Raw genomic sequence first — 27,167 nt, 5'->3', positions numbered from 1 at the left:
AATTCTTTTTTTATATTTCCATTTCAAAAGAAGAAACAATTTCCAAAACATAGCTTGCGTTGCGAAACAGAAAAAGGAACAACAATGCAGTTTTCCAGTATTTTCTAGGACAATTATTAATTCCACATGCCTAAAATTGTTCTGGAAGAGCAAAAAACCCAAACATACAAAAGCAAAAACAGTCATGAAAGTGTCCAGCAGAGCCGCTACAAATGACTTTTTAAACATCACTGCTTTTAAATTCCTGCCAGGAAAAACTAATCACAACATTTGCAGGGTACACGATCCAGTTCTGCAACTATGACCACTGCAAACTATGGTCAAAGTGTGCTAACCGCAGCACACGATGCAATAAAATAAGAAACTGACTGGAAAATATGCACAGAGGATAATCAGCAACAGCTATTACACTTGATATCTAATTGAAGCCTGTGGACACACAGGTAGGATGTCTCTAAATGCCAGATAGCAAGACAGTGAGATGATTGTCTTTTTGTAAGCATGGTTGACAGCTAGACCTCTGTTCTGATCAACAAGGAAAGCAGATCTGGCAACAAAAATATTATTGTTATATATCAGCTATTTTCCAACAAGGAAAATATTATAAAAGGCAGATAATAAAGTAATGGTACACATTAATAATCCATTGCATTACTTGGAATGGCAAGTCCTTACTCAGAGACTACATATTACTCATTAGAAGGTGCTGAGAACACACAAGGGAGATATATGGTTTTCATGCCCCACTGATTCTATTCTCCCATGCAATATAGCTGGCTGTTTTGGGCATTACATGAGAGACAGCTTGACCTGTGCCATGCAAATCCAGCTAAATGTACTGTATACAATAATGCATGTTTAAATATTAGTGATTTAGTCCTGATCCTCCAGCTGCTTTGGTTGTTTTCTAAGCCTAATTCAAGATGCTAATACATTACTTATATATAGTCTGCTCTCTGTTCTTTTATCTTCGGTGGATAACAAAACATACATCATCCTTTTAAGTGACTTGTTCCATTGCAACATGACAACAATAGGGTCTAAGATAGCAGGTATGTTGATTTGATGAAATTATTGGCTACCACTTATCTGTTTTTATTAGATTTATATTTATTGTTGTTGTTAGCTGCGAAGTTGTGTCCAACTCATCGCAACCCCATAGACAACGTTCTTCCAGGCCTTCCTGTCCTCTTCCATCCACTGGAGTCCATTTAAGCTCAAGCCTACTGCTTCAGTGACTCCATCCAGCCACCTCATTCTCTGTTGTCCCATTCTTCTTTTGCTCTCAATCTTTCCCAGCATTAGGCCCTTCTCCAGTAAGTCCTTCCTTCTCATTAGGTGACCAAAGTATTTGACTTTCATCTTTAGGATCTGGCCTTCTTAAGAGCAGTCAGGGTTGATCTCCTCCAAGACTGACTGGTTTGATTGCCTTGCAGTTCAAGGGACTCGCATGAGTCTTCTCCAGCACCATATTTATATTTTATACAATTATTAGATCCTTATATGAGTCAAATATATATAGGATTCGCTCCCCCAAGTTCTCCCTACTCCAACCATTCCTGTGCGATACTTCACTTAGGAGGAGAAATGAACTTCTATGTATCTCCCAGGTGCTATCCTAACAATTTAAGCACCACATCTGCTAACTGAACCTTTCTCATCCCTAGAAACTGAACATGAATACTGACAAAATGAATTGTGTTTACAAGGCAAATATAGTAGGTTAAAGTAGTCCACCTCTTTCATGTCAGTTTCTGAACCATCCAAATTTCCGCAGTATAATTATGCCATCTTCTTTACAGATAAGTGATCAGGACATTCCAGAAAGTGTCAATTTTTCCAGTACTATCAAATATTTAGGTATTATTCTTCAGTACTATTTTCTCAAAACTCTTGGGCATTTTTGCTTAATTCAGTAATTTCTAATAATGCTAGAGTACATTTCCACTTCGCAATTGCCTCCATTAAATATATCCTGGCTATTGGAGATAGTATAAGCCTGGAAGACTGCAGGTTGGGGAAGGCTGCGTTTAGTGTGTGAGAGAGCAATCAAGCCTTTGAAAAAAATCAACTCTCCTGTAAATCGAGCTCTACGTCTCGTGAATCCATGGACACACCCAAAAGTTCTCTCAACAGCGTTATGGAAGTGGGTTGCAAAGTGCTTTCTTCAAGGTCACTTTTTGACTTCCCAAAGTTCTGCTTTTTCCAATAGTCAATATTTGGCTAAGAGATTAAGATGGCCTTCAGTAGCCTCTGAGCCTAGACAAGATAAGCCAAATGCTCCTAACTGAATCTTGCACTTTAGAGTAGTCAGTATTTTTTAAAGATGCAAAACACTCTTTGCAGTCTTCACTGTCTTTTCTAACTGCATTTTTAAAAGGATGTGACAAATCAGCTACACAGCACATTTAAAATGTTATTACCTACTTGGCGTTTAACATTCATACTGTTCAAGAAAATGAACTTCCATATAATGCTGTGCTCCTGATGCTAACAGGTAATCAGGAAAACTACTTGAGAACTCTGGAAGTTATGGTTGAAAAAGACTGAGTGAAAAAGTAATTTAAAACATTTGGATTTTTTTTTATCATAGTAATAGATGTGGGAGGTGTAAAGGCTGGTACCTCCAGCATCTTCTGGCTGAATGATATTTTTTTTAAAAGAAAACCTGGCTGCATACAGAATAAATTGTTATGATAAAAGTCAGAAAAAATCTGAATCTTTCATCAAAACTATCTGCCTTGCAAATATATACAGCAGCCAATTTGAACAGTTTTTAAAACACTTGGCCGAGAGCTGAAGGAAGCCATAAATAATCAGCCAAAATGAATGAAAATAAGGAAAAGCAACACGGCATGCATCTGAAATCCCTTAGAAAACTATTTCTGTTAAAACTGGTTCTCACCGAAAGTCAGTACAGTAACAAGTCTGTCTACAGTACAGACTTGAATAAGGCTGAGTGTTTCCTAATCCCAATGGGAGTGTTTAAAAAAAAAAAAGCATAAGATTTTATACTATACATACAGCTTCGCTTTTTTTAAGAGTACACATCTAGTTTTGGATGGAAAAATATGCTGAAATTGTGTGAATAATCTCCACTGAAATCTTAGAAGCAAGAGGAACAATCAGCTAAATTTCTTGTAACCAGAGAAGGTAGAATCTTCCAAAAGCTAGCAAAAATACATTTGTTTCTATGTGATCTCTAGGCATTTATTTGATGTCACTTAAACGATCAATCAAAACAAAAAATAGAGCACTTATGACTACCTCCCAAAATGAGGAAACACTCAGCCTTATTCAAGTCTTCACAAAGATTCTCTTTCATTGCATCAAAGAAAATAACCCCAGTCAAAACACATGAGTAATTTCCGTTTTTCCACTGTTATGGCCTCAGCAAAATTTTGATCTAATTGATCAAGAAAGTGCCTTACAATTTGCCTTTTCAAAAAATATTTTATTAATCAAATTTACATAGTCAAAATTCAAATATTTAGATTTGAAATGATCAAGATTTTGTCAATTTTTAGCTTTGCTTGAATATTAATAGATACAAGAGTTCCTTTATAACTTAACCAAGCAAATATTTAAGTAGACTTTACAGTATTTCCTGTTGAAGTGGGGGGGAAACTAGGTTTAGGCTCCATTTTTTTAAAAACCTTCTTTTGTCTGTACTTCTCCCTAGCATAACTATTTAGGTTTAGAAGATACGGTAAGTTACTCCTGGCATAATTCTAGCTTGGATTCTGCAAAGCCACTAAAACAAGCACGCACATGGTTTGACCCTCTATGCTGGATTACCTTCAGCAGGAGAAGCAAGCTCCCAAGACGGAGTAAACATCTCCTTCAAATGCCTTAGAAGATTATCAGCACTGACTTCTTCCTCAAGCTGTTCAGCCTTAAAACTGGATTCCTGAATGGCTAGACAGAGCAAATGCAAAACAGCAAGCAGGATAGCCACAGGCAACAGGGGAAATAAAGAAGAAGGGAGGCAACGGATCTATGGTTCCTGGTGTGGTCTACAGAAAGAGATGACAGTATATAATAGCTTGGACATCTGGAGTGGTCAAACACTTTGAAAGTGATGACTGAAGAAGGGAAAACATATTTCAAAACATGTAATAAGCGCAGAATGGGTGACACGTGAAAACAAGCAGTTTTGGGGAAACATGCAACCAGCTCTAAAGGTTGATTTAATATTCCAAAATGCACATGCACATGACAGGTGTTAGTAGGCAAGAGTAACACACACACAAAAAGCGGAAAGGAGATGTTAAAATGCTGACAGTGGTACGACAAGATTTTAATTATGGCCATTGAGCAGATAGGTCAATATCTACAGTAAGCATAATTTTCTATTATTCCTTGTATACCTATCTGAACACATCACCTTCAAAACATTTCTCTGGGCCCACTACTGTTGCTGGATTTATAGTAAGCTGACACTTTAGTTTTTACAGTTGTGGTCCCAAAGGTTCCCCCCACCCCCACCCCAAAAAAAGGCAACAGGGCTTTGTTGCTGTTGTTTTTCTTTGAAAACGATTCATTTCTCATCCAAAGTTTCTTAAGTTCTTGGATAAGAAGTGAAATATTTTTTAAAAAAACCAAGCAAGACCAATTGCTTTTTGGAAAAAGCACCTTTGGGAAAACCATGACCTGAATGACTGAGAATCTCCATACATATTTTTCAGTTGTAGTAGACAGAATTTGAAATAGTTTTCCAAAATGCATGTTTAAGTCCACTACTGCTTATTTCAATCAGCAGCAGTTTTATTCCAGCAGGTGTTGTCTGGATCTTGTTGTAAAATTAAAATTTAACTGCTCCTGGATTTAATTGATAGTTGTATTTTGCCATTTTATTGTTCCTTAAATTGTTGATTTGTGTAAAGCAAAATATGACAAGAGGGTTATAAAATTAAGTAAAAAGTACTTAAACACAAATCATTGAGAAATATTTTTTGCAGTCCTATAAAAAACAACTTAATATGTGGCTTTCATATGCTACTCATTTGTGCTGATTTTAGTAAGAAAAGGGATACAATTACCTGCTTTCATCAGATCGCAAGAAACTTTCATTCACACAGGTCCCTTAAAATTGCTGCACAGCTGTTGTTTTTCTGTGTTTCAGAACTACCTTCTTATTTGTGCATGCTAATGTTTGCTTTGTTTAAACCTTTGAGTTTCTTCATATCAGCCCATACTCAAGCAGTTTTGTAAGGACAACAAACAAATGTAATAAAACCCGTCTCTTAAATCTTCCTTCTTTCCCTTAACTTTTTCCCTTCTTGGATTGACATCGAGTATCTACTGAAAGATTTGATAAGAACCTTTTCTTACTTAATCTAGAGTCCTGAACTTTAAGCATTCATTTTTGTTTATTATTCAGAGGACAAAACATGACACTGAATTATGGCTTAAGATTGGAGTCCAGAGACTCGTTTGCTTCCAACAATTTATTGCTCAATATGTTTATCAGTGATTCATCACTTTGAAGGTATCTTCCTATCTGAAAGTCTCAGAGCTATGGCTGCTTATCCTAATGACCCTTGGAATGAAAAATCCCTCTGAATTTCAAAGTAACTTAAAAAATGTTTATCCAAATGCAGGACATGAGTTTATGAGAATTTCAAAGCATCTAAACCAACCAGCTGTTTCACAATCAAACAACTATAAGGGACACCTTTAATCACAGTATTGACTTCTGATATTCATCAATTACCAAAACTGAGAGATTGGAATTCATTCATACCATCCTCCAATGTACAGGTAGTCCTCGACTTACAACCATTTGTTTAACAACTCTTCAACGTTATGACAGCACTGACTTATGACTGGTCCGAGCATTTATGAGTGTTGTAGTGTCCTGAGGGTGGGTGATCCCCATTTACAAACTTCCAAAGAGATTTTGGACAAGCAAAGTCAATGGGGGAAGCCAGATTCTTAATGACTACAACAAAGAAGTTCACAAAACCAGGCAGAACTCATTTAGCAACTACATCCCTTATCAACAGAAGTTCCAGCTCCAATTGTGGTTGTAAGTTATGAACTGCCTGTAAGCCTCTCTGGAAGGCGTTCAAGTTCAGCAGTGGTGTATTTTCAGGAGACCCACTCTTGCTGAATCTGAGGATTTATGGCTTTCTAGAGCAGGAATCTCCAACCCTGGCAACTTAAAGTTGTTGCAGTTTTCTCCACAGCATATTTTAACAAGCTCTACAACTGTTTTAACAATCAAGGCAGTGTATGTGAAAGGCTTTCAATGCTGAAGTAAGACACCCTAGAGCCGTGATGGCGAACCTATGGCACGCATGCCACAAGTAGCACGCAGAGCCATTTCTCCTGGCAGGCGGAGCCATCACTAGTTGCTCTTCTGGGTTCGGGCACAGCAGCCAGCTGGTCTTGACAGGCATTGACATATCAGAAAGCAGAAGTGGAGCCGCCCGGTGCACATGCGCACGCCAGGAAAATGATCTTTTTGTTTCCAGGGTGCACATGCGCATTGGCCATTTGGTGATCTGGTTCCTGGTGTGCATGCAAACGCAAAAATCAGCAACGGGAAGAGCAACAGCTATAACTCCAAAAGACGCGGAGAGTGGTTCCCAGCCATCGCTTCTTAGCAGAGTAGAGCTGTGGTCGGGGCTTCCCTCCCTCCCCACCTGAGAAGGCTTCTTGCATGGCCCCAGCCCTCCAGCCCATGGCTCATCTGCAGTCCGAAGTGCCTGGCTGGCTCGGGCGCCCCAGAAAAGCAGCAGCAGCCACAAGAGGAAGGCAGGAGCAGCCATCCGGCCCCTGCAGCCACTCCCACACCAGCCAGAAGTGGCACTGTGACAGCCGCCGGGGGCGAGGAGACGGCAGCAGCAAGGATGGGCTTTACTCCCTCCCCACCGGAGCGGGCTACTTGCACAACTCCAGCCTGCGACTCTGATGAAGATCTACGGTCTGGAGTGCCTGGCTGGCTCAGGCACCCCAGAAGAGCAGCAGCTACAGCCACAGGGAGAAGGGCAGGAGCAACCGGGCAGCGCAACAGCAGCTGACGGGGAAGGAATAAAGGGGTGGCGGTCGCCCGTTCTCACCACTGCCACCCCTTCACCCCTGATAAGAGTAACTGTTGCGCTGCTGCTTCCAGCCGGGATGCTGGAGGAGCTGCTGGCAGGGAGGTGAGCTACATGCATAAAGACGCCGCGGAGGGCCTGGCAGAATATATCCCGGCTGAAAGCAGCAGCACTCCGGACTGCGGATCCTCATCAGAGTTGTGGGCTGGAGCCGTGCAAGTAGCCCACTCGGGTGGGGAGGGAGGGAAGCCCTTGCCCATCCTTGCCACCGCCGCCCCCTCACCTTCTGCGGCTGTCACAGTGCTATTTCTGGCTGGCATGCTGGAGCAGCCAGAAGGAGAAGCCACCATGGGGGAGGTGGGGGGGGGGGCAGACACCGATTGCAAATTCTTCTGGTGCATCTGATAGAACAGGTGGAATGACTACTGGGACCTGAGGCGTGGTGGCATGAACATAGACAACACACCCGGCAGAGGTGGCAACATCATTGTAGGGGGCGGAGGATAATGCCCAGGGCTTGCCCCATAACCCAGGTCGGGAACATGGATCCAGGAAATAGTTCTCCCAGGGCATCGGCTGGCCAAAACGCGGGCCTTTGCAGGCCGCAATAGAGACAAAGTTTGTGTGCTGGGCGGGGTGATCGCGAGGCTTGGGGCCCAGCGCCGCCCAGTTCGGCCACCCCACCAAGAGAAGCGCCTTCCTCTGTTGTCTCTGAAGGTAGCAGGGCGCAGCAGGCACAGCTGCTGTGGATGTAAGTGGAAGGTGCTGGGTCCATTCTATTTTTGCCCTCCCCAAGCTCCTTGAAAGCCTCTGGAACCTGGGGAGGGCGAAAAAAGAGTCTATCGTGGGCCAAAAGGGGAGGGGATTGCACGCGCATGCACAGGGTGTGCACGCGCATACGCAAGGGGCATCATGCATATAGCATTATGGGTATGGCACGCCCGTGTACAGCTCCCTTGCGCTCCCCCCCGCTTTTGGCACAGGAGCCCAAAAAAGTTCACCATCACTGCTCTAGAGTCTAGAACCTTCTATTATTATGAAACTTCTACTTTCCAGATAATAGTAGAAGATTCCAAAGGAAATGACTTAGATGGCAGAATGCCCAAAGCAGATGCTCACAAGAAAGGAGAGGATCGATGAATCAGATCAGTACCTTCCCAGCACCCTCTTCCTTAATAATGTCTTTAAGAAGCAAACATTTCTCTTTTATTTCTTATGTCCATCTTACCCTTCTTAGTTCCAGGACGCGAAGATGCTCCAAAGAATTTCTTCACTGTTGCCACTTTCCGCAGCTTCTCACTTGTTTTTTTTTCCTCGAATTTTGTGAAAGTAAGCGACTGAGCCCCCTGAGTGTGCTGAGTATTAGCATAGGCCTCTTCTTCTTCACGCTGTAGTCTATCATTGGGAAGAAGAATAAACAGTCTCAGTTCCCTTAAAAAAAGTATTGCCAAACGACTAGCAACATCCATGGATTATGCTGCTAGACCAGGGGTCAGCAACCTACAGCTCTGGAGACGCATATGGCTCTTTTATCCCTCTGCTGCGGCTCCATCGCCAGTCGGCTCCACAATTGATAAGTCTTTCAGTTAGGACAGGTAGGGGGAAAAGGATGCCGCACTAGGAGGGGACTCTATGGTGATGGTGGTGGGAACCGGACTTCCGATCAGCTCCATAATTGAAGTAGGGGGGCTTCCGTTTAGGACTGTGTGGCTCTTTAAGTGTTTAAGGTTGCTGACCCCTGTGCTAGACCCAGGCTTCTTAGGGGTAGTCACACTATTTCGACTTCAAAGTGCCTCATTTCATGTTCAAAGCAATGATTTCACATTCTTGAAACAAGCGATTTCAACCATTCTGAAAGTTATTGCAGTCTGAAGCAGGGTATTTTAGCCTCAAAATAATTGTTCCAAGCTTGATACATTTCCAGAATCACTGAATTAGTTCAGATTACACAAAGCTACCGGCTAGAGGTGACTCATGAAAAATAGCCACAAGTAAGCTAGACTCCAGAGCTTTGTTTACATTGTGCAGAACAAATGTAGTGCCAGAATACAAACTACTGAACCATGATAGTCTGTGTGTCAGTATTTTTTTCCTGATGCTCTTCAGGAAAGTGATGAATGCTACATCAATGAGAAATATCATCACAGTCCACTTGGTAGGTTAAGTTTGCACTATTATTTATCAATGTACCGTATTTTTCAGACTGTAAGATGCACCAGAGTATAAAACGTATCAAGATTTTGAAGAGGAAAACAAGAAAAAAATAGTTTTTGCCCTCCCTGGACCTCAGAAGCACTCTGCAGGCCTCCCAAACCCTCTGCATGCCCCATTTTTGGCAAAAATGGGCTGCGGGGGGAGGAGGGGCAGGGTTTTAGGAGGCCAAAAATGGGTGGGTGGGGGGGCAATGTGTCATACTCCGAAAAGTATGGTACATATTTGCTGGCCTGTGCTGCTACATTTATACTAGTGCTAAGTGACTTATGGAAGACAAAAAACATGGGTTTAAAAAGACTGGAAACACAAAGCACCAGCCAATATACTAGGTCAGTGCTAGCTATAAGCATAGGCCAAAGATCTCCATATCCAAAGGCATTCCTAAAGAGCAGAATCTTTATAACCCTTCATAAGGTGGAGGAGGACCGAACATCCAAGAAAAGGTTCTATAAAAAGAGGCCACCACTGGCAACTCCCCAAGTCCCTTTATGTGCCATTCCCTCAAACAAGGAACCTTCAGCAAGTTCTTTCTTTCTGATTTCACTGCGTAAACAGATTCAATCGAGAGAAAGTAGTCTAATACGTATCTAGTCCCTGAATCAGGAATACAGCAGCTTTAAAGGTGACAATCAGCTTACTGAATTGCAACCCAAAGGCAATCAATGCAGTTCCCCAAAATAATAGTATTTCAAGGGCAAAATTCAATGTGCCCCAAACCTAAAACTACACTATATTGCCAAAAGTATTCGCTCACCCATCCAAATAATCAGAATCAGGTGTTCCAATCACTTCCATGGCCACAGGTGTATAAAATCAAGTACCTAGGCATGCAGACTGTTTTTACAAACATTTGTGAAAGAATGGGTCGCTCTCAGGAGCTCAGTGAATTCCAGCGTGGAACTGTGATAGGATGCCACCTGTGCAACAAATCCACTCGTGAAATTTCCTCGCTCCTAAATATTCCACAGTCAACTGTCAGCTGTATTATAAGAACGTGGAAGTGTTTGGGAACGACACCAACTCAGCCATGAAATGGTAGGCCACATAAACTCGTCCAACATCAGTGTGCGACCTCACAAATGCGCTTCTGGAAAAATGGTCAAAAATTCCCATAAACACACTCCTGAACCTTGTGGACAGCCTTTCCAGAAGAGTTGACGCTGTTATAGCTGCAAAGGGTGCACCGACATCATATTGAACCCTATGGACTAGGAATGGGATGTCACTTACAGTAAGTTCATATGCGAGTAAAGGCGGGTGAGCGAATACTTTTGGCAATATAGTGCATAAAGGAATTTCACTCTACACCAGTATTAGATTGGGAGACAGCCTGTTTTTATAATACCTAGAGAGAACAATTTCAGTATCATAGCACTCTCCTCTGGTAAATATAAAGTATTTTTCCTTTGGATAGAAAATAGTGTTTTACCAACGTTCTCCTAAGAAAAATAATGATAATTACACAAAAGTTGAGTATAGCCTACCCAACTGCAACGTGGCCCATAGTACACCATTCAGTGCTCACTGGGCCACTCAAGTTCCCCCCAAGAAGATGCATTCTTGTGACCTAGAGCAGGCCTACCACACAACTCAGAGGGGAAAGGCCCATGCTGATACAATAAAAATCGTTGCAAGCATCAGAGGACTACTTGTGACACCAATCAGCTATTTGATAGGTAGTGGAAGGATGGTAACACTGGTGCTAGTGGTGGCATGGATGCTTGGAGGCTCTTGGCAGTATATTTTTCAGGCATTGAAGAATGTATTATATTTTTTTAAAATACTGGCAGGCAACTCAAGCTGCTTGTGGTGCAGGCCTGATCTAGAGCCTTCCTGTCTGCTATGTCATGTCAAGCAGGGGTCTCCAAACTTGGCAACTTTTAAGTCTTGTGGATTTCAACTCCCAGAATTCCTCAGCCAGCAAGACTTTAAAAAGTTGCCAAGGTTCGAGACCCCTAAGCTAAAGCAGAGTTCCCCAACCTTTATGGGTTGGCAGCTCATGGGGAAGGGACAGGCGCCTTTACATGCGCATGCGAGAACGCCCCGGGAGCGTGTGCACGCCACAAATGGGCCTGTGAATGTGTGCATGGTGTTAGTACCCGTGCAATGTTCACGGCGATGCTAGCGCCCATGCAACGCTGACGGTGAAGCTAGCATGAATGGGGGCGGGTTTGTGTGCGCCCACACATATTACGCCCACTGTCCAGCCACTCATGCAGCCCAGTGGACAACAGGCCATGGCCTGGTAGTGATCTGCAGCCCACAGGTTGGAGACCCCTGATCTAAAGTAGGATATATATGAAATGTACCTGAAATTTAATTTTGATTTTAAAATATCTGTTTCAAAGACGAAAGCTATGGTCAGTAACTAGCTAAACGTGTTTCGTACAGCAGCTTCATGAAAGCAATCTGAAGCTTTAGTCTCCTGAGACAGACAGCCAACATGCACTTTGCTGAGACTAAAAGTTGTGTCTTAAAACCCAAACAATATTTCATGTAATTTAGCTGACAGTGGAGTGTATCATTGTTGATCACAGAAAAAAACAACCTAGACCCTCATCACTTCCTCGGCACAATCTTACCTCTCAGCAAGCTCCCAATCTTCCTGGATTTGCTTCTGCCTGGCTTTTTGGTACTCTTCTCTCCAGCATTTGGAGCAGTAGCCCTGCCAAGCTACGTTGCCATAGTAACCGCATCCTTTCTTGCAAAGCAGTTCGGACTGATCAACATGGATCCCTCGGCGTTCTGACTTCACACTCATTTTGCCCGCTGCTACAAAGAGAAAAAGGACAGCAATTTCAGGCATTCTTGCATAACTCGCAGAAAAAGCAGGCTATTTTGTTTTAGAGGTAGTCTTCAACTTACAACAGTTCATTTAGGGGTGTGTTCAAAAGTACAATGCCACTGACAGAATTACAACGCTACTGAAAGAAGTGACTTATGACCATTTATCACACTTACAACTACTGCAGCATCCCCATGGTCACAAGATCAAAATGTAGACGTGTGGCAATTGACTCGTATTTATGACAGCCGCAGTGTCCTGGACTCATGTGATCATCTTTTGTGACGTTCTGGCAAGCAAACTCAGATTCACTTAACAACCATGTTACTAACTTAACCACTGCAATGATTCACTTAACAACTGTGGCAAGATTGATTGTAAAATTCACTTAACTGTCTCACTTAGCAACATGAATGTTGGGCTCAACTGTGGTCATAGATCAAGGACCACCTGCATTTATTAAATTTCTATGCTGCCCATCTCACCAAAGAGCAACTCTGGGAGGCTCTCAATCTATCAAGATCTAACATTCTCCCATTTGCCGAACCTTTGATAAGCTTAGGTAAAAATAAAGAAAACTAAGTGGGCTATGCAGTCCTAGAGAACTAATCCATATAGGGCTATAGGTAGTCGTCAACTTACCACTACAATTGAATCACAAATTTCCATTGCTAAGCAAGGCAGTTAAGTAGGTTTTGCCCCCTTTTACAACCTTTTTGTAACAGCTGTTAAATCACTGCAATTGTTAAGTAAATCATGCCATTGTTAAGTGAATCTGATTTCCCGCATTCACTTTGCTTGTCAGAAGGCAGCTGGGAAGGTTACAAATGGTAATCACATCACCCTGAGAGACAGTGTTAAGTGTCATAAATACATTGACTTACCATAATTTAGCCCCAAATTTTCATTGGTAAGCAAAATGGTCGTTAAGTGACTTCTGCCCCATTTTACGAGGTTTCTTGACCCAGTTGATAAGCGAATCACCACAGTTGTTAGTAACATGGTTGTTAAGTGAATCTGGCTTCCCCATTGTCTTTGCTTGTCAGAAGGTTGCAAAAGGTGATCACACAATCCCAGAACACTGTAACCATCATAAGTACATGCCAGGGGCCAAGCATCCAAAAATTGAACATGTGACCATGGGGATGCTGCAAAGGTCATAAGCTGTAAAAAATAGTCATGTCACTTTTTTCAGTCCTGTTGAAAATTTCCAGGATGGAAAATGGTTAGCTTATCAACAACTGAAGAAAACGTTTGGACACAAGGTTCAGTGCCAGAGTTTTATTCATTCATCTAAGTATCCAAAAATTGAAACTCTACCTGCTAACCAGAAGTAAAATGATAACTGCTAACAAAACAAACCTGTTCTGTTTATACATGTAACTTTTTTCAATGTAGAAAACAGAAAGTGTTCTGGAAGTTTTCCTCTATCAAGTAGGATAATTTGCATAGTGAACATTACATAGCAAACGCTTTGAAACTTAAATAATTATCAATACATTATAGAATCATTCCTGATTAACTATTACAAAGTTTTTTCTCATTTTAGTCCAACTTACAAGTCATTCTCACATACATATACACACAAAACCCATAAATATGCACATATAATACATTTAATACATATTATAATACATTTAAGAAGATGCTGGATAGCCATTTGTCTGGAACAGTATAGGGTTTCCTGCCTATGCAGGGAGTTGGACTAGAAGACCTCCAAGGTCCCTTCCAACTCTGCTATTGTATTGTATTGTATTAATATACGCATATGAACTCAAAAACAAGATTGCCTACTTTTGGCTTCAACTGGCATATTTTCATTATTACTGATTAATTCATAAAATAGATTCTCACCACTAACACACAGTTTTGCCTTCATCAGCAGTTATATTTTTCCCATTGGGCAAACTCTTTTCCATCACCATATAACTCTCTCACCCATCATTTCCTAATCAATTAAATAAACCTCTCAGTTCTGTGACACATAGGAAATTGTCCTTAGGCATACCCCATTACCGCCATGAGACAGTCCAGAAACTAAAACTGAGAAACATTTAAGTCATGCGGTCAGTTCTTTGCCACAGGATAAGTCTCCTCTGGTATTTCCAACATGCCTTTCATTATTGATAGTATCAAGGGCATTATTGATAGTATCAAGGATAGTTTCAGGGAACTTCCCCTGAAAAACTAAAAAAAGTGACCATGCAGCACTCTTAGCAGTCAAAATTTTGCCATAGAAAAGGTGCAACTATCGAATATCAGAGCTATCAGTGTCCACACAGTGTCATAAACAATCAAATGTGCCAATTCAGCAGAAGACACTCAAAACCATATGATTTTAGCCCAGTGTTTCTCAACCTCAACAACTTCTAATATTTATGGATTTCAACTCCCAACATTCCACAGCTAGGGTATCATTATCACATAGGACAAAGTGACTTCACACCAATTCAACTTCCAAATAATCAAGACTCTTAGACTGACTAGTGTACCTCTGTGACACATGCTCCAAGCAGTATAAGGATAAAAAAAAACCACATGCAATAATATGACAGTGATTTAATCCCCAGAATCAAAGAGAAAAAACTGATGCTGTTAAGATTCAAAATACAATGTAGGACCTTGTATGCAACTCATCCTAGATACAAATACAAATACACATAAATACACATTGTAAAGAGATTAGGCAGAGGCTGGATAACCAAATCACAGTGGTACAATGACTGCAAAGGTTGTTATTTGTACACATTATCAAGTTAAACAAGGCAGCAAGGAGGAGGTCCTGTGCTTTAGGTACCCACTGAGTTATGACAGCTTCAAAGATTCTTCCCAAACACAGTGACAGTGGCCTTTTTGTCCAGATGCATTTCAGCTATACATACAGGCCTGGCATGCAGAAGTAAAAACAATGAATGTGTGTCATATCTCTCTCAGTATAAGTCAGAACAAAAGCAGAAAGACAAGCTCACTGATCCTTATATTAGCAAAGCTGGAGAAAAATTCCTTATGCTACTTAAATCTGAAACTACTTAATATTTGAAAAATAAAAATCCCTTTGTAGCAAGGGAGTCTCCCAGAACTGTGGGAATGTTTGCTCATCTTGAGTCATGCATTTCCTTAAACAGAGTAATGTAATAATGTCTCTGGTATGTAAAAAGTACTTGTTCCCTTTAAAGGAGGGCAACTAGAATAACTCTATCCATGACATTTCCTACAAATCCTTTAAAAAAAGGAACCAGATATATGTTTCCATCCAGAACCAAATTTGCTCCTTTATCTTAAAAAAAAAATACAGTCAGGTAGACTGCTGCTCAGCAATCTGACCCAACACCAGAAACTATTGAGGGAGGAAAAATTGAAGTTGGAGAGTTTTAGAAGACTTACTTCAGGCATTTTGTACAAAGAACTAGCGCTCTGGAAGAATTTCTAATGCTAGGAAAGATGGAAGAAGAGAAGAGGATGACCAGCAACAACGTAGATGGGTTCAGTTACAGTCCCTACAAACCAATGACTGCAACATTAGAAGCCCTAAAAGACCAAGGTAGGAATATGACTTGATGGCTGATAAAGCTAATAGGTTGGGAGAACCAAGATGATTTTACCTGAGTGATTTAATTTTTGTAGACAGTACCCAAAGTTTATGGGGTGCTCAAAGGTTAATCAGGAAATCCTCTTAACGAAATGCTGAGGAACAGCTTATGTTCCTGACTCACAGTGAAAAATTACAAGAGTCCTTCAGTGTTTTACTGATATAAATACTGAGTATAACATAAAAACCTCTATGTACATACCATGTACTGTAAACCTTTATGACATCAACTCACAAATATATCATGTTTTATAGGCTATCTGAAGGGTAAGGGGAAAGAAAGAGAGAAATTAAAGAAAAACAGGAACCAGCAGTAAAGTATACACCTGTCTATATTCGTATTGCCAAAAACATAAAACAAATTCCCTCATCTTTAATTCAAAAGGTGGGGAGGGGGAGGGAGAAAGCATAATGTGCAAAACATTGAATTTGATCTTATAGTCGTCTGTTCCCAAGAAACAGCAATCATAAATGAAAAAGACCAGGTTAGCTTCATAGAATAGGATATTGACATTTCAGCAGAGTTGTCATTAATCTTATGGAAATAAATTCAGCCTCTGCTTTACATATTGAAATACTAAACCACTCAACCAATTCAGCACAACCAACACAAATGGTAAAAAGCATTTGTGTTGCTGCCATACATCAAGAAATCTCAAAAACTCTCAACGGACTACTACAATCAGATGGAATCAGCGTAGCACACAAGACAACCAAAGCCCTTCAAAATATCCCGGGGCCTAGGCAAACCAAGATCCAGCAACCCCAGAAGAAGAAAAAACAGGAGTCATCTATAACATACACTGTAATGACTGCCTCAAGCACTATGTAGAACAAACAGGCAGAAGACAGGCAGACCATATCCATGAACACCAACTAACAGTCAGAAGACATGATGAAAACTCTTCACAACATAGACAGATTTAACCATAGTTTCAATTGGGAAATGTGACCATTCTAGACTAAGACATGTCCCAAAACACCAGGGAATTCCTAGAAACCTGACACTGACAAATTAGCCATCAATAGACACACATAGACATTAACAATATCTATAGATTATGCAAAAGAAACAATCAACCAGCCAAAGGGGGAACAAAAAACCCAAGCATCTCTCCTCCAGCAATCAGCACCCCATCATCATAGATTAACTCCAGGGTTAACATCAGATCAACAATTGAGTAAACCCACAATCAAGAAACTGCCTGAGAAGCAAACAGCAAACAGCTCAACCAAAGAATCTCTAAGACCACTCCCACCAACTCTGATAGGGCAAGTCATTAGAATATAAACTGACAGCAATGTTACTGATGATGTTACCTAATTTGGGTAATGAAACATCTGCAAGACAACAAGCAAGCTCAGAGAGCCCAAAGGACCCCTCACTGAACTATTGAGTCTAAGATGAACTGCAATTTATTTTGTCCTTAAATTCTGCACTATTTCTGCTTCCACCTGAATGACTGGCTTCAAGAAACTCAGTATACTATTATAGAAAAAGTTCAACAACTAATTTTAATTATATTTTGCCCAATTTCACATGGCTTTGTGTGACTTTTGAAGAAAGCTCTAGCTTCGTTTAGCTTATAGGCTACTCCGAGGATAAAATCCGAAACAAACAGTGTTCACTGCGGATATGAGATTTATCAGGTAAACTGGTTAATGTTTAGAACTGTTAAGTGCTGCAACTAATGCTGACTTAGTATAGAAGTCATTACAGAAACTTTCCAGAATGGTATCTATCCCAAGTACAATATTACAACAATTCCAGGCAATGAGATGAAATATTTCTGTAGCATCCAAACAGAATGGTGGCAGTTTTCAAGGTTTATACACAGGATGCGTTCTCCCAAACAGCTATAGCTCTTTCTCTGAAGGGCTCAGAGAATTCTTTCTGAATCAAACATGCTACAAATTAAGCACTGGAGTACAAAAATCTATGCCAGGTTTGAGTGTTAATATTATAATTATTTGTTCAATTTGCATTCCACTTTTCTATCCAGAGGCTGTTTCCAGTGGTTTCATACATATGCACAAATTTTTACATTAGCATATAGTATGTGATCAAAGTTTACCACTTTAACTGCTATTCTGTTTTAAAAAGACATCCCATGCAAATCCTAGAAAACTTTCCTAGACTCACATCACCTCCCTTACCTAATCTTGGAAATCAAATAATCCAATTTTGGAACCTGACAATCAGATTGCTGCTCAGTTTTAAAGGCAATTTATAAAATAATTCATTATAATGTGTCTACCTGATACAGCAGTTGTGAAACTATAAATATACCAGTTTTCCTTCCCACACACCTGAAAGATTCTAGGCGTCATCTAATGACAGTATGATGTATGCACTGTCTTATAGGTGAGAAGTTGGCACCATTCTAGTGGATTTTTTCAATAGCACCATCCAAAATTCAGAACTTATCACAGAAGTAAAACTTTTTTTTTTACTTCTGCGATGTTCTATCATGGCTTCAGCAAACATTTTCCCATCTCTCTGAATTTTATGAATTACAATATAAAGTGGTTTTATATTAGTTATGTTATGAAGCCATAATATTAAATTAAACATTAAATTATTATACTTCCACAGAGCACCCCTGATTTTATTAAAATAACATTTTATGTTAATTTAAGTAATTAATAACAAGGAGTCCGGTGGTATCTTAAAGACCAAAAAATTAAGTTTTCCTATATTACAGATCATATATACATACTTAACTTGCTAGTGTTAAAAGGTCCACATGGCTCTTTGCTATTTTTTTACTGTAAAAAAAAAAGGAACTAACACAGGAATTATTTTAATTAACATTAGCCATTTTTAATAATCCAGTTAAGGAGAGGAAAATCAGATTTCTCTAAGCCAACACATTTCAGAAGGATAAATTTGGGGACAACTGTAACAAACAAAACCACCATAAGTGGAAAGAAAACAAGAAACAACAGTTACTGTATTCCGAGATATCCTGGAGAAGGAAAGGTAGAATTTAAAATAGTGGTAGGCACGAAAAGAAATTACATTTTTCTGCCTCCTCTTCTTCTGTTTAAACTGCACTTGGATTGCAAGTTTCTCTAAGGAAGGAGTTCTTCTCCTGCAAACTATAAACACTAATGTTGCCAAGAATAATTTCTGGCGTTTCTTTCCTTGTCCTTCCATCTCCAGGTGACGTAAGTATGCTCATATTTCGCCCTCCCGTTTCTCTTTCCTCAACAGTCCCGCAAGGCTCCCTGAATATTAACGTGGATGTCAACAGCAATATTATTACCAAAATACTAAACCTAATAATATGCTTCAATTAATGTTTATAATAATTTATTAGCTACCAATTTCGGGAGGGGACGGAGGTGCGGCCTCTTTCGCTCCCCAAATCCCGTCCATCCTCACCTCTCCTCCGCCGCTTTGCTTCCTGGACCAAACCCAGCCGAGGGACACACTTCCCTCTCCGGCCTCCCCTCCGCCTCACCCGCTGCCGCCTCCTCTCGGCTTCTTCCCGTCCCTTGACGGACTTACGTCACTTCCGCAGAAGGAAACTGGCATTTCTGAGCGCATTCGTGCCCTAAGCGTCAGGTTCGAAGCGTAAACAAGGGCAAATGAATGAAGCGCTTGTGCGCATGTGCACCTTAGGCGGGTAGATTCGAAGGTAAGGTTTCGGTACATCAGTGCGAGTGCCTTTGGTTTCTGGTCCCTTAAGCAGCCGGCGGAATGGATGAAGTAAGAAAGGCGCTTGAGTTTCATTCGTTTTCTCTTTTTCATTCATATCAGTCATTCACATCAGAAATAACAGGTATCCTGTTCTCTGTCCCCTGCGCCTTTCCAGTGAAATAGCTTGGGGGGAGGGGTTGGGGGATTGGACTAGATCAGTGTTTCTCAACCTTGGCAACTTGAAGATGTCTGGACTTCAACTCCCAGAATTCCCCAGCCAGCATTCGCTGGCTGGGGAATTCTGGGAGTTGAAGTCCAGACATCTTCAAGTTGCCAAGGTTGAGAAACACTGGACTAGATGACCTACAAGATCCCTTCCGACTCTGTTAATCTGTATCTGAGCTTTATTAACTTGTTTTCTAAATTTATTTTAGCGGTATACACCTTACCAAAATTGAACAATGAAAAAAAAAAAAAAAACCCAACCAGTGAAAAAGGACAGTTTACCATAGTTTAGGAGCTCTCATTAATATCGAGGAGCAGTAATAAAAATATTAAAAGGATTATTATTGTATACGGTAATAATCTTTCTGGACCATAGCGTCTACTCTTAGGAATACACCAAAGTGTTGTTTTTCTGCCTCGTTTTACCCGAGATCATTCCTTACACTTGAAAGTTCCAGTTGGTGCAATGGAAGGGCAGAGTTTAATCAGTCCACACCCATCCCAACATATAAGGAGATATTTCTTACCATTATTAAAAATACAGTAGATAAATGGACTCAAATACAGTAAATTAGAAACAAACTTAACAATCCCTGCACCAAATGTTTATGTCCTTACCCCACACCTATATAAGGTCCAGTTATGCCTGCCTAACTGTTAGTAAATATCATTTCTTCATGCTGTAATGTAAAGGTAAAGGTTCCCCTCGTACATATGTGCTAGTTGTTCCCGACTCTAGGGGGCAGTGCTCAGCTACATTTCAAAGCCGAAGAGCCAGTGCTGTCCAAAGACATCTCTGTGGTCATATGGCCGGCATGATTAAGCGCCGAAGGTATACAGAACACTGTTACCTTCCCACCAAAGGTGGTTCCTATTTTTCTACTTGCATTTTTACATGCTTTTGAACTGGTAGGTTGGCAGAAGTTGAGATAAGTAACAGGAGCTCACACTGTTACGTGGCGCTAGGAATTCGAACTGCCAACCATTCTGATCAACAAACTCAGCGTCTTAGCCACTGAGCAAACCTTATTCATGCTGAAAGGAATCTTTTTAGATGATTTCCAGTTCCTTACGTAAGCACTGTGGTAGTTCAGATCCATCTAGTTTGAGTTAAGGCATCAGGCTGGAAACCAGGAGACTATGAAACACAAATCCAGCTGGGTAACCAGTTACTCTCAGCCTAGGAAATCAGGCAAAAGCAAACTACTACTGAAATCTTGCCAAGAAGATTTCAGGGACTTGTTCAGACAGTTGCCAGAAGTTAAGACTGACTTAAAAGCACACATAGAGGCACCACACAAATACAAAGTACTTCAGATATAGCATTTAGAAGTCATCAAAGTGGTATTCAAAATGTAGAGATATGATTGTTCAATGCATAATAAAGACAATGCCCATTGTTCAGCAGAGTTATTTCAGAGTTTCATGAAGGGTCAGCAGATGGGAAAAAATGCAATCCTGAGGGACACTCTAAGCCAACTGACAAGGCTTTATATCACATATGCTGTTTAGATTATCTCCCTGTTCTCATTCCAGCTCACGAAGATGACAGAAGCAAATGTATTGCAAATGATAATTTCATCAGGAAAAGTTATTGGGCCCCTCTTGCAACAGTTATGAGGACAGTGGAGGAGTGTGATTTGTTGTCAATTCATATTCTAGGGCAGTGATGCCGAAAAGGGAGTGTGCGCGCACTCGTCTGGGCCGCAACTTGGAAGAGGAGCTGCCCAGAAGGCATGCGCGTGCCAGAAAATGAACTTTTGGTTTCCAGTGTGCACTTGTACGTGGGACAACTATTCTTCCAGTTACTGGTGTGCATGCCGGTATGACGATCAGTGCATATTCACGCTGGAAAACGGAAGAACGACTCTTTCAGTTTCCGGCACACATTTCAGCAACATTTCTTGCAAACTAGCTGTAGCCTAGACACTTAAGTGTTATATGAACTCAGCCACTATGATTTTTAGCTCTACATCCTCTTAAACTAAAAAAAAAAATGGATTAAAGCACCCTGTGTGTCCTATCTTTACATAAAGCTTTATTATGTAAGAGATGAATTCTGCTTATGGATTTAGGCTCCAGAGACTTATTTTTCTGGAAGTCTCCTTAAACCCGAGAGACTTATTTCAATGTGAACATCTATAGGGCACTTTAAAAGTATACTGACCCTGAATACAGCTGCTGTTAAATACCTCCTGAATGTGTTTCATGTTTTTAAAGCTAGAGTTTTCAATTTAAGAATACAGGTAATCCTTGCTTAAGTATCACTTGTTCAAAGACTATTCAAAGGTACGTATGACAGTGTTGAACTAGAATTACAATAGGTCCTCCGCATTACAGCCGTCACTGACTCTGTGATTGCACTTGGCAACTTGGCTCACAGTTGTAAATGGTCTGTGTCCCACAGTCATGTGACTACTACTTGTGACCTTCACTGCTGGCTTCTGACAAAGTCAATGGGGAAGCTGGCAGGTCGCAAATGGCAATTGCATGACATTGTGCTTAACAGCCATATAGGATTCACTTAACTGCAACTGGAACTGCCAGAACTGCTGTTTTAAGACAACACGATCACATACATCACATTTTATGACTGCATCACTTAGTGACGAGATGCTGGTAATACCATCATTAACCAAGGACTACCTGTTTTGGCTCGCTTAAATGGTTACGGCATGAAGCCCTTCTTCAGGTCTTGGAAAACATCAAAACTATTCTTTACATCTCCCTGTCAGCTCTGAAACTGGCCTGACGGGGGCCATCTTTGAGGCTTCAGTGTTGCCACAATGGAATAAGAATTAGGGGCCAATAGAGATAGCTGGGGTTTTGTAGCCAAAATAATACATACTATTTCCCCTGGGAACCAAGGACTTCCAACAGGTGGCTGAAGAGAGGAGTGATGTTACCAGTGGTGGGTTCCGGCTGGTATGGCCATACCGATAGTAGTCGGGAGGCGTGGCCATGGTACCAGTACGGTGGCTCGTTTGGCTGGCCCGCCCGCCAGCGTTCCTTACCTGTTTTTAAGGCAACTGGGCCAATTGTGCACATGCGCACAGCGTGCGGCACCTGCACAACCTCCGACAAGCAGCTGGGTGTCACAGGGGTGGTGGAATGCGCATGTGTGTGCAGCGCATGTCAGGTGCACGCACAGCACACATTCAGCGCATGCACAAATGGATCATGATCAGTGTACCAGTAGCAAAGGTAAGAGCAACCCACCACTGGATGTTACCAAGCAACTGGACAGCACCCTGATTGGACCATGTGACTGTTTGGGAAAAGGGGGGGAAATGTTTACTTTTAATTAGGTGAAAACAACAGGAACCTTTACAGTTGGTTTTCACTAGACCATGCCAATATGATCTATCCAATAAAACTGTATTTTAAGGAATCTACCTGCCTCGGAGTTCTGTTTGCTAGGAGTATAACTTGGAACCCTGACACTCCCCTCTCCCCCTTATAGACATTTATGGACACTGAATAACTGGCTGGCTCTTGTCATAACTGTACTGCATGACTTTATTCTTACAATTCTGTCCCAAGAATGTTGACTTCAAAAAAATGTAGTAGCAGGCAGATTATTTTTATTCCAGCTCTGTGCTTATCACTTCGTCAGATTTAAAAAGATCACTGCAAGTTAGATTAGGTAGTGAGATAATTTATTGCACAATACTGACACAACATATTTCAATACAGTTTACACATGAGGAGTTTAGGGGAATCACATTTTGTTTTAGCATTGTTTGCCATTTTGACATAAAGAGCAACATCCACATTCCAATTACATTTCACTCTTTTCTTCTTCCCGATGGCATTTTGGCTGCAATTTTAAACCCATTTATTGAAACCTGCATTTAGATATAGGACTGCACAAATAGATCATAAAGTATCAATGCATATGACTAAAAAGATTTAAGTATCTAAAGAATAATCATAACAGAAATTAATCACTGAATTAGTGTAATGCATTAAGGATTACACATTATTTATGCAAAGCGTTTATATCCAGATTATATTTTTATGCACGTTAATTTATTTGTATTGAAGGGTAGAGTGAGGAGAGGCTTTAAACTCACAAATCAACATAGTTGTAGGAAAATAATAATCCTGTGTTTTCAAAAGTAAGTGTAATACAGTGATGATTCTGTTCTTTTAGGATTGCAGCCTAAATAATTTCTGAGAAAGACGTTTTTCTGAATAATTCTTAATTGCTGCTATGTGCAGCATCCCATCTCTAAACATTGCAATGACTATGGTACAAGTTATTTTAATAAGTATAGTAAGATTCTTCTTGACGAATTTTAATTTTTTTAGATTGGCCAGTGGCTATCTAGGGTTGTTGCACCAACTACCTGGATGGCGCGATACATAATTAATCTCCAAGCAAACTGACTCTAAGCAAAAGATAGGCAGCTAGCATGCTAACCCCTAACCATAAGCCACACAGGTCTCATGTATTTGCTACTTGTGCTTTTGCTGATACCCTCTTCAATCTCTGGTCAACAACTATGCACTGCATAGGAGCCCTTACGATTAGCTACTGGCAGTCACCCAAAGTAACAAAAAATAAAAATGTCAGGAAAGAAAAACCTGATGGGACTACGTAGGTTTGATGGGGACTCATCAAATATTTGATGAACATCAGGATTCAAGAAACAGAAAAGCACATTTTTTCTTTTATTCCTTTTTCTAGAAATTCTTCAGCCACTATATTTTCCTTCACCATAGTTCTCTGAAAAAATTCTTCCACCATCTGTCTTCTATACACTACTAAAATTCTCCTGTTTGTGCCATTCAGTTAAAGAAAATGGCACATTAATTATACCAGAATAATATTTGAATAAAGGTAACTCAAATCTGCTAAATTAAGGGGTATGTAAAATATTGGGACCCATTGCGCCTGTGGAATTGAAATTTACCCATTGTTTATAGCTGTCAGGCGAAAGTAATTGGAATCACTTGTGAATAGGCCCAAGTAGATAGTTTATTGTTGATCACTTATATTACAAGAATCTCGCCAAACTGTCTGCTTTCCCTTGGGAATGGCAACTACAGACCTAAGGGTTTGACCTCAGACATTTCCTTCTCCAGATTTCTAATCTGGAGATTGGGGGGGGGGGGTGCTCCAATTCCACCAATGGTTCCACCTCATTACCATTTTTAGTTCCAAATTTCTGGTTGTTGTAGCATCCATGCAGTCATATCGTGTACTTTTGAGGTGATGGTGATGGTAGGAACATCCAGCATGGGGATAAAATAAATATGGTCAGCCTAATTATGCCATGCGGAAAGAGAGGGGGGCGATATTATGATCAAAAGATGACACCAAATATCAGGAAACATCAAAGGAGAACAAAAATCAGATGGGAAAATTTACTGTTCATTCTGGTTACATCAGACTGCACTACCTTTCTCTCAAAAGATGACCCAACAGTTAATAGGTTGTCTAATAGATCTCCAAAAGGATGGCAACTATTGGTCCAATAGAATACCGTAAGAACATGTGAGACTTTGTCAATCAAAAAGAAAGTGAGCATATGTTGCTAGCTCATCCATCTTAATTTGGGTCAACCTAATATATCTTACCTTTACTGAAATACATTCTGCTAAGCCACACTTTAACTATTCTCTTTGAGTAAGCTGTGATTGGCTGAATTAGTGCAACACACTGATCCAAAACAGTAGTTTACAAACCATGGTAACAGAATCCACACAATCAGCCAAATTCAGCCAAATCACACTGTAGTTCAGCAGTTGAAGAAGCAGAGTACTATTGGACCAGGAGATCTGAACTATTTTTCATCCCTCCTTTCACTTAACCTTTATTTCGGGACATCAACTACTGTGATTAGCTCAGTTTCAGAACATAAATTGCAGACCCATCTCTGCAAGAAAACATGTATTTAAAAATTGTCAACAGGTAAAAGCTGTTGGTGTAAAAGAGCAGGCACATTTTCGTAATCGTTTCATTTTTTATGAGGAATGCAATTTGGATAGCTTGAAGAAGCCATGACACACCCAACAAATGAAATTATTATTCCTTAGCAGGAAGATGGAAATAAATTATTTTTTAACAGATATATACATACCCCAGCACAGATTTATAGTTAAAATAATAACTTTAAACACACTTTAAACTTTAAGAAATTTTTCAGCCATTTTCTTCTTTAAAAAAAAATCACCTCCGTACTCAGAGATACTTCATTCTTTTGTTCTAAAGGTTGTAACAATGAAATCATGAGCAGCAGACATGGAAGTTGTACAAAATAAAGTGCTGCTATATACTTCTGCCACCAGGTGGCTACATCAACAGCCAATTGAGTCTCTGCAGAGAGAATCTTTCGTAACATTTCACCCCAGCAAGATTCCATCCATTGTTTGCAAAGCAGTGCAAAGCAAGTGAGGCAGTTGGACAGTGGAGGTCAGCTGTGTGTAAGAGCCCTTTAAGCACCTGTGTAAGCAACATGATCCTCCGGCTGTGACTATTCTGTAGTATCCACAAAAACATGCTTCCTTTTAGGATTTTTCTTCTTTGAAGCAAGAAGCATTGGGCAAATTCCAGTGAGCTCCACAGCTAGCTTTGGAGGACAAATTCTCCTGCAAGGTAAACATATTCCAACACATATCAGCAATACCACAGTTCACAGAACCCAGACTGGTAATACACAAAGGTGGTTACACACCAGCCTGCTCTCTTTCCTTCTCCTTGTGCTAAGAGCCTACCACCATGTGATCTTGAATTCATAGATTGGGCGCTTGCAGTAGTAATGGTTAATCAAGTGTTTGTCACACACCCCAATACATTGCTGGTCCACTGTGATGCCCCTGTCGGAAAGGTCCGTCACAATGCAATGGAGGAGATCGTACACATCTGCCACGGCTTCCCATGGCCCAAAGGACACATCCACCTCACAATGGTGCTCAAAAAGCTTGGCCTCCCCTTCACTCCTCTCAAAACGGAGGGAGTTGAAAAGTGGGCACTCGTAGGGTGTGATGGGCATCTCTTCTTTGAAGACGCAGATCTTTAGCTTAGCAAATCGAGCTTTCCTTTGCATTGCCCGCAGCTTAGCTATTTCAATGATTCGCTCTAGATGCTCTAAAAAGCAAAAAGACAAACAATGACTGAAATATGGTGAGAACACCTTTCCAAACAAAATACTCTTGCAACTGATAATGATGAGAAACAAGATAATTATAGTTAAACCGCTGTCTTGGTTTTTAAATTAACACTCATCTAAATCCTTAGCACATCTTAGCATCTGGTCTACCAACATACATATAACTTAAAATGGGGCTTGCTGCATTTAGTAACTCATCTCTTCCTTGTGTCATTTAAAGTGCTATCCACCTATCCTTGAGCCCACTGTTGGCATAAGCCGAGGGTGTCAAACTGGATTTCTTCAAGGGCTGGATCAGCATTGTAGTTCTCCTCTGAGGGCCGGCTGGGACAGATGCCTCCTGTAGCACCCTGCCGGCCAAAACGGGGCACCCGTGCGCCCCGTTTTCACTAGCAGAGGCACCGCAGGCCGGTCCTTTGCTATTTTCCAGGCTGGCCCCATGGGCCAGATCCAGTCCTCGGGCCTTGAGTTTGACATCCCTGGCATAAGCCTTGCTACCAATGCAAATCCCTATCCTGCCGCAAGTGTGCTACTACCAAATAGT

At 40.8% G+C, this 27,167-nt stretch overlaps 1 protein-coding gene across 1 annotated transcript in view; it reads right to left on the bottom strand.

Moving 5' to 3' along the window:
* Positions 1–27,167, bottom strand: part of RABGEF1 (RAB guanine nucleotide exchange factor 1) — a 69,114-nt gene that overhangs the window by 21,915 nt on the left and 20,032 nt on the right. Inside the window, exons 5-9 of the mRNA XM_032216108.1 lie at positions 26,229–26,601; positions 23,200–23,325; positions 18,962–19,098; positions 11,843–12,032; positions 8,275–8,441 (exon numbers count right to left, since the gene is read on the bottom strand). Of these exons, the coding sequence (XP_032071999.1) occupies positions 8,275–8,441; positions 11,843–12,032; positions 18,962–19,098; positions 23,200–23,325; positions 26,229–26,601 (993 nt within the window). The remainder of the gene's footprint in view (positions 1–8,274; positions 8,442–11,842; positions 12,033–18,961; positions 19,099–23,199; positions 23,326–26,228; positions 26,602–27,167) is intronic.

The sequence above is a fragment of the Thamnophis elegans genome, chromosome 4, assembly GCF_009769535.1.
Source record: "Thamnophis elegans isolate rThaEle1 chromosome 4, rThaEle1.pri, whole genome shotgun sequence".
NCBI lineage: Eukaryota > Metazoa > Chordata > Lepidosauria > Squamata > Colubridae > Thamnophis > Thamnophis elegans.
This window is presented reverse-complemented; position numbering and strand designations above follow the sequence as displayed.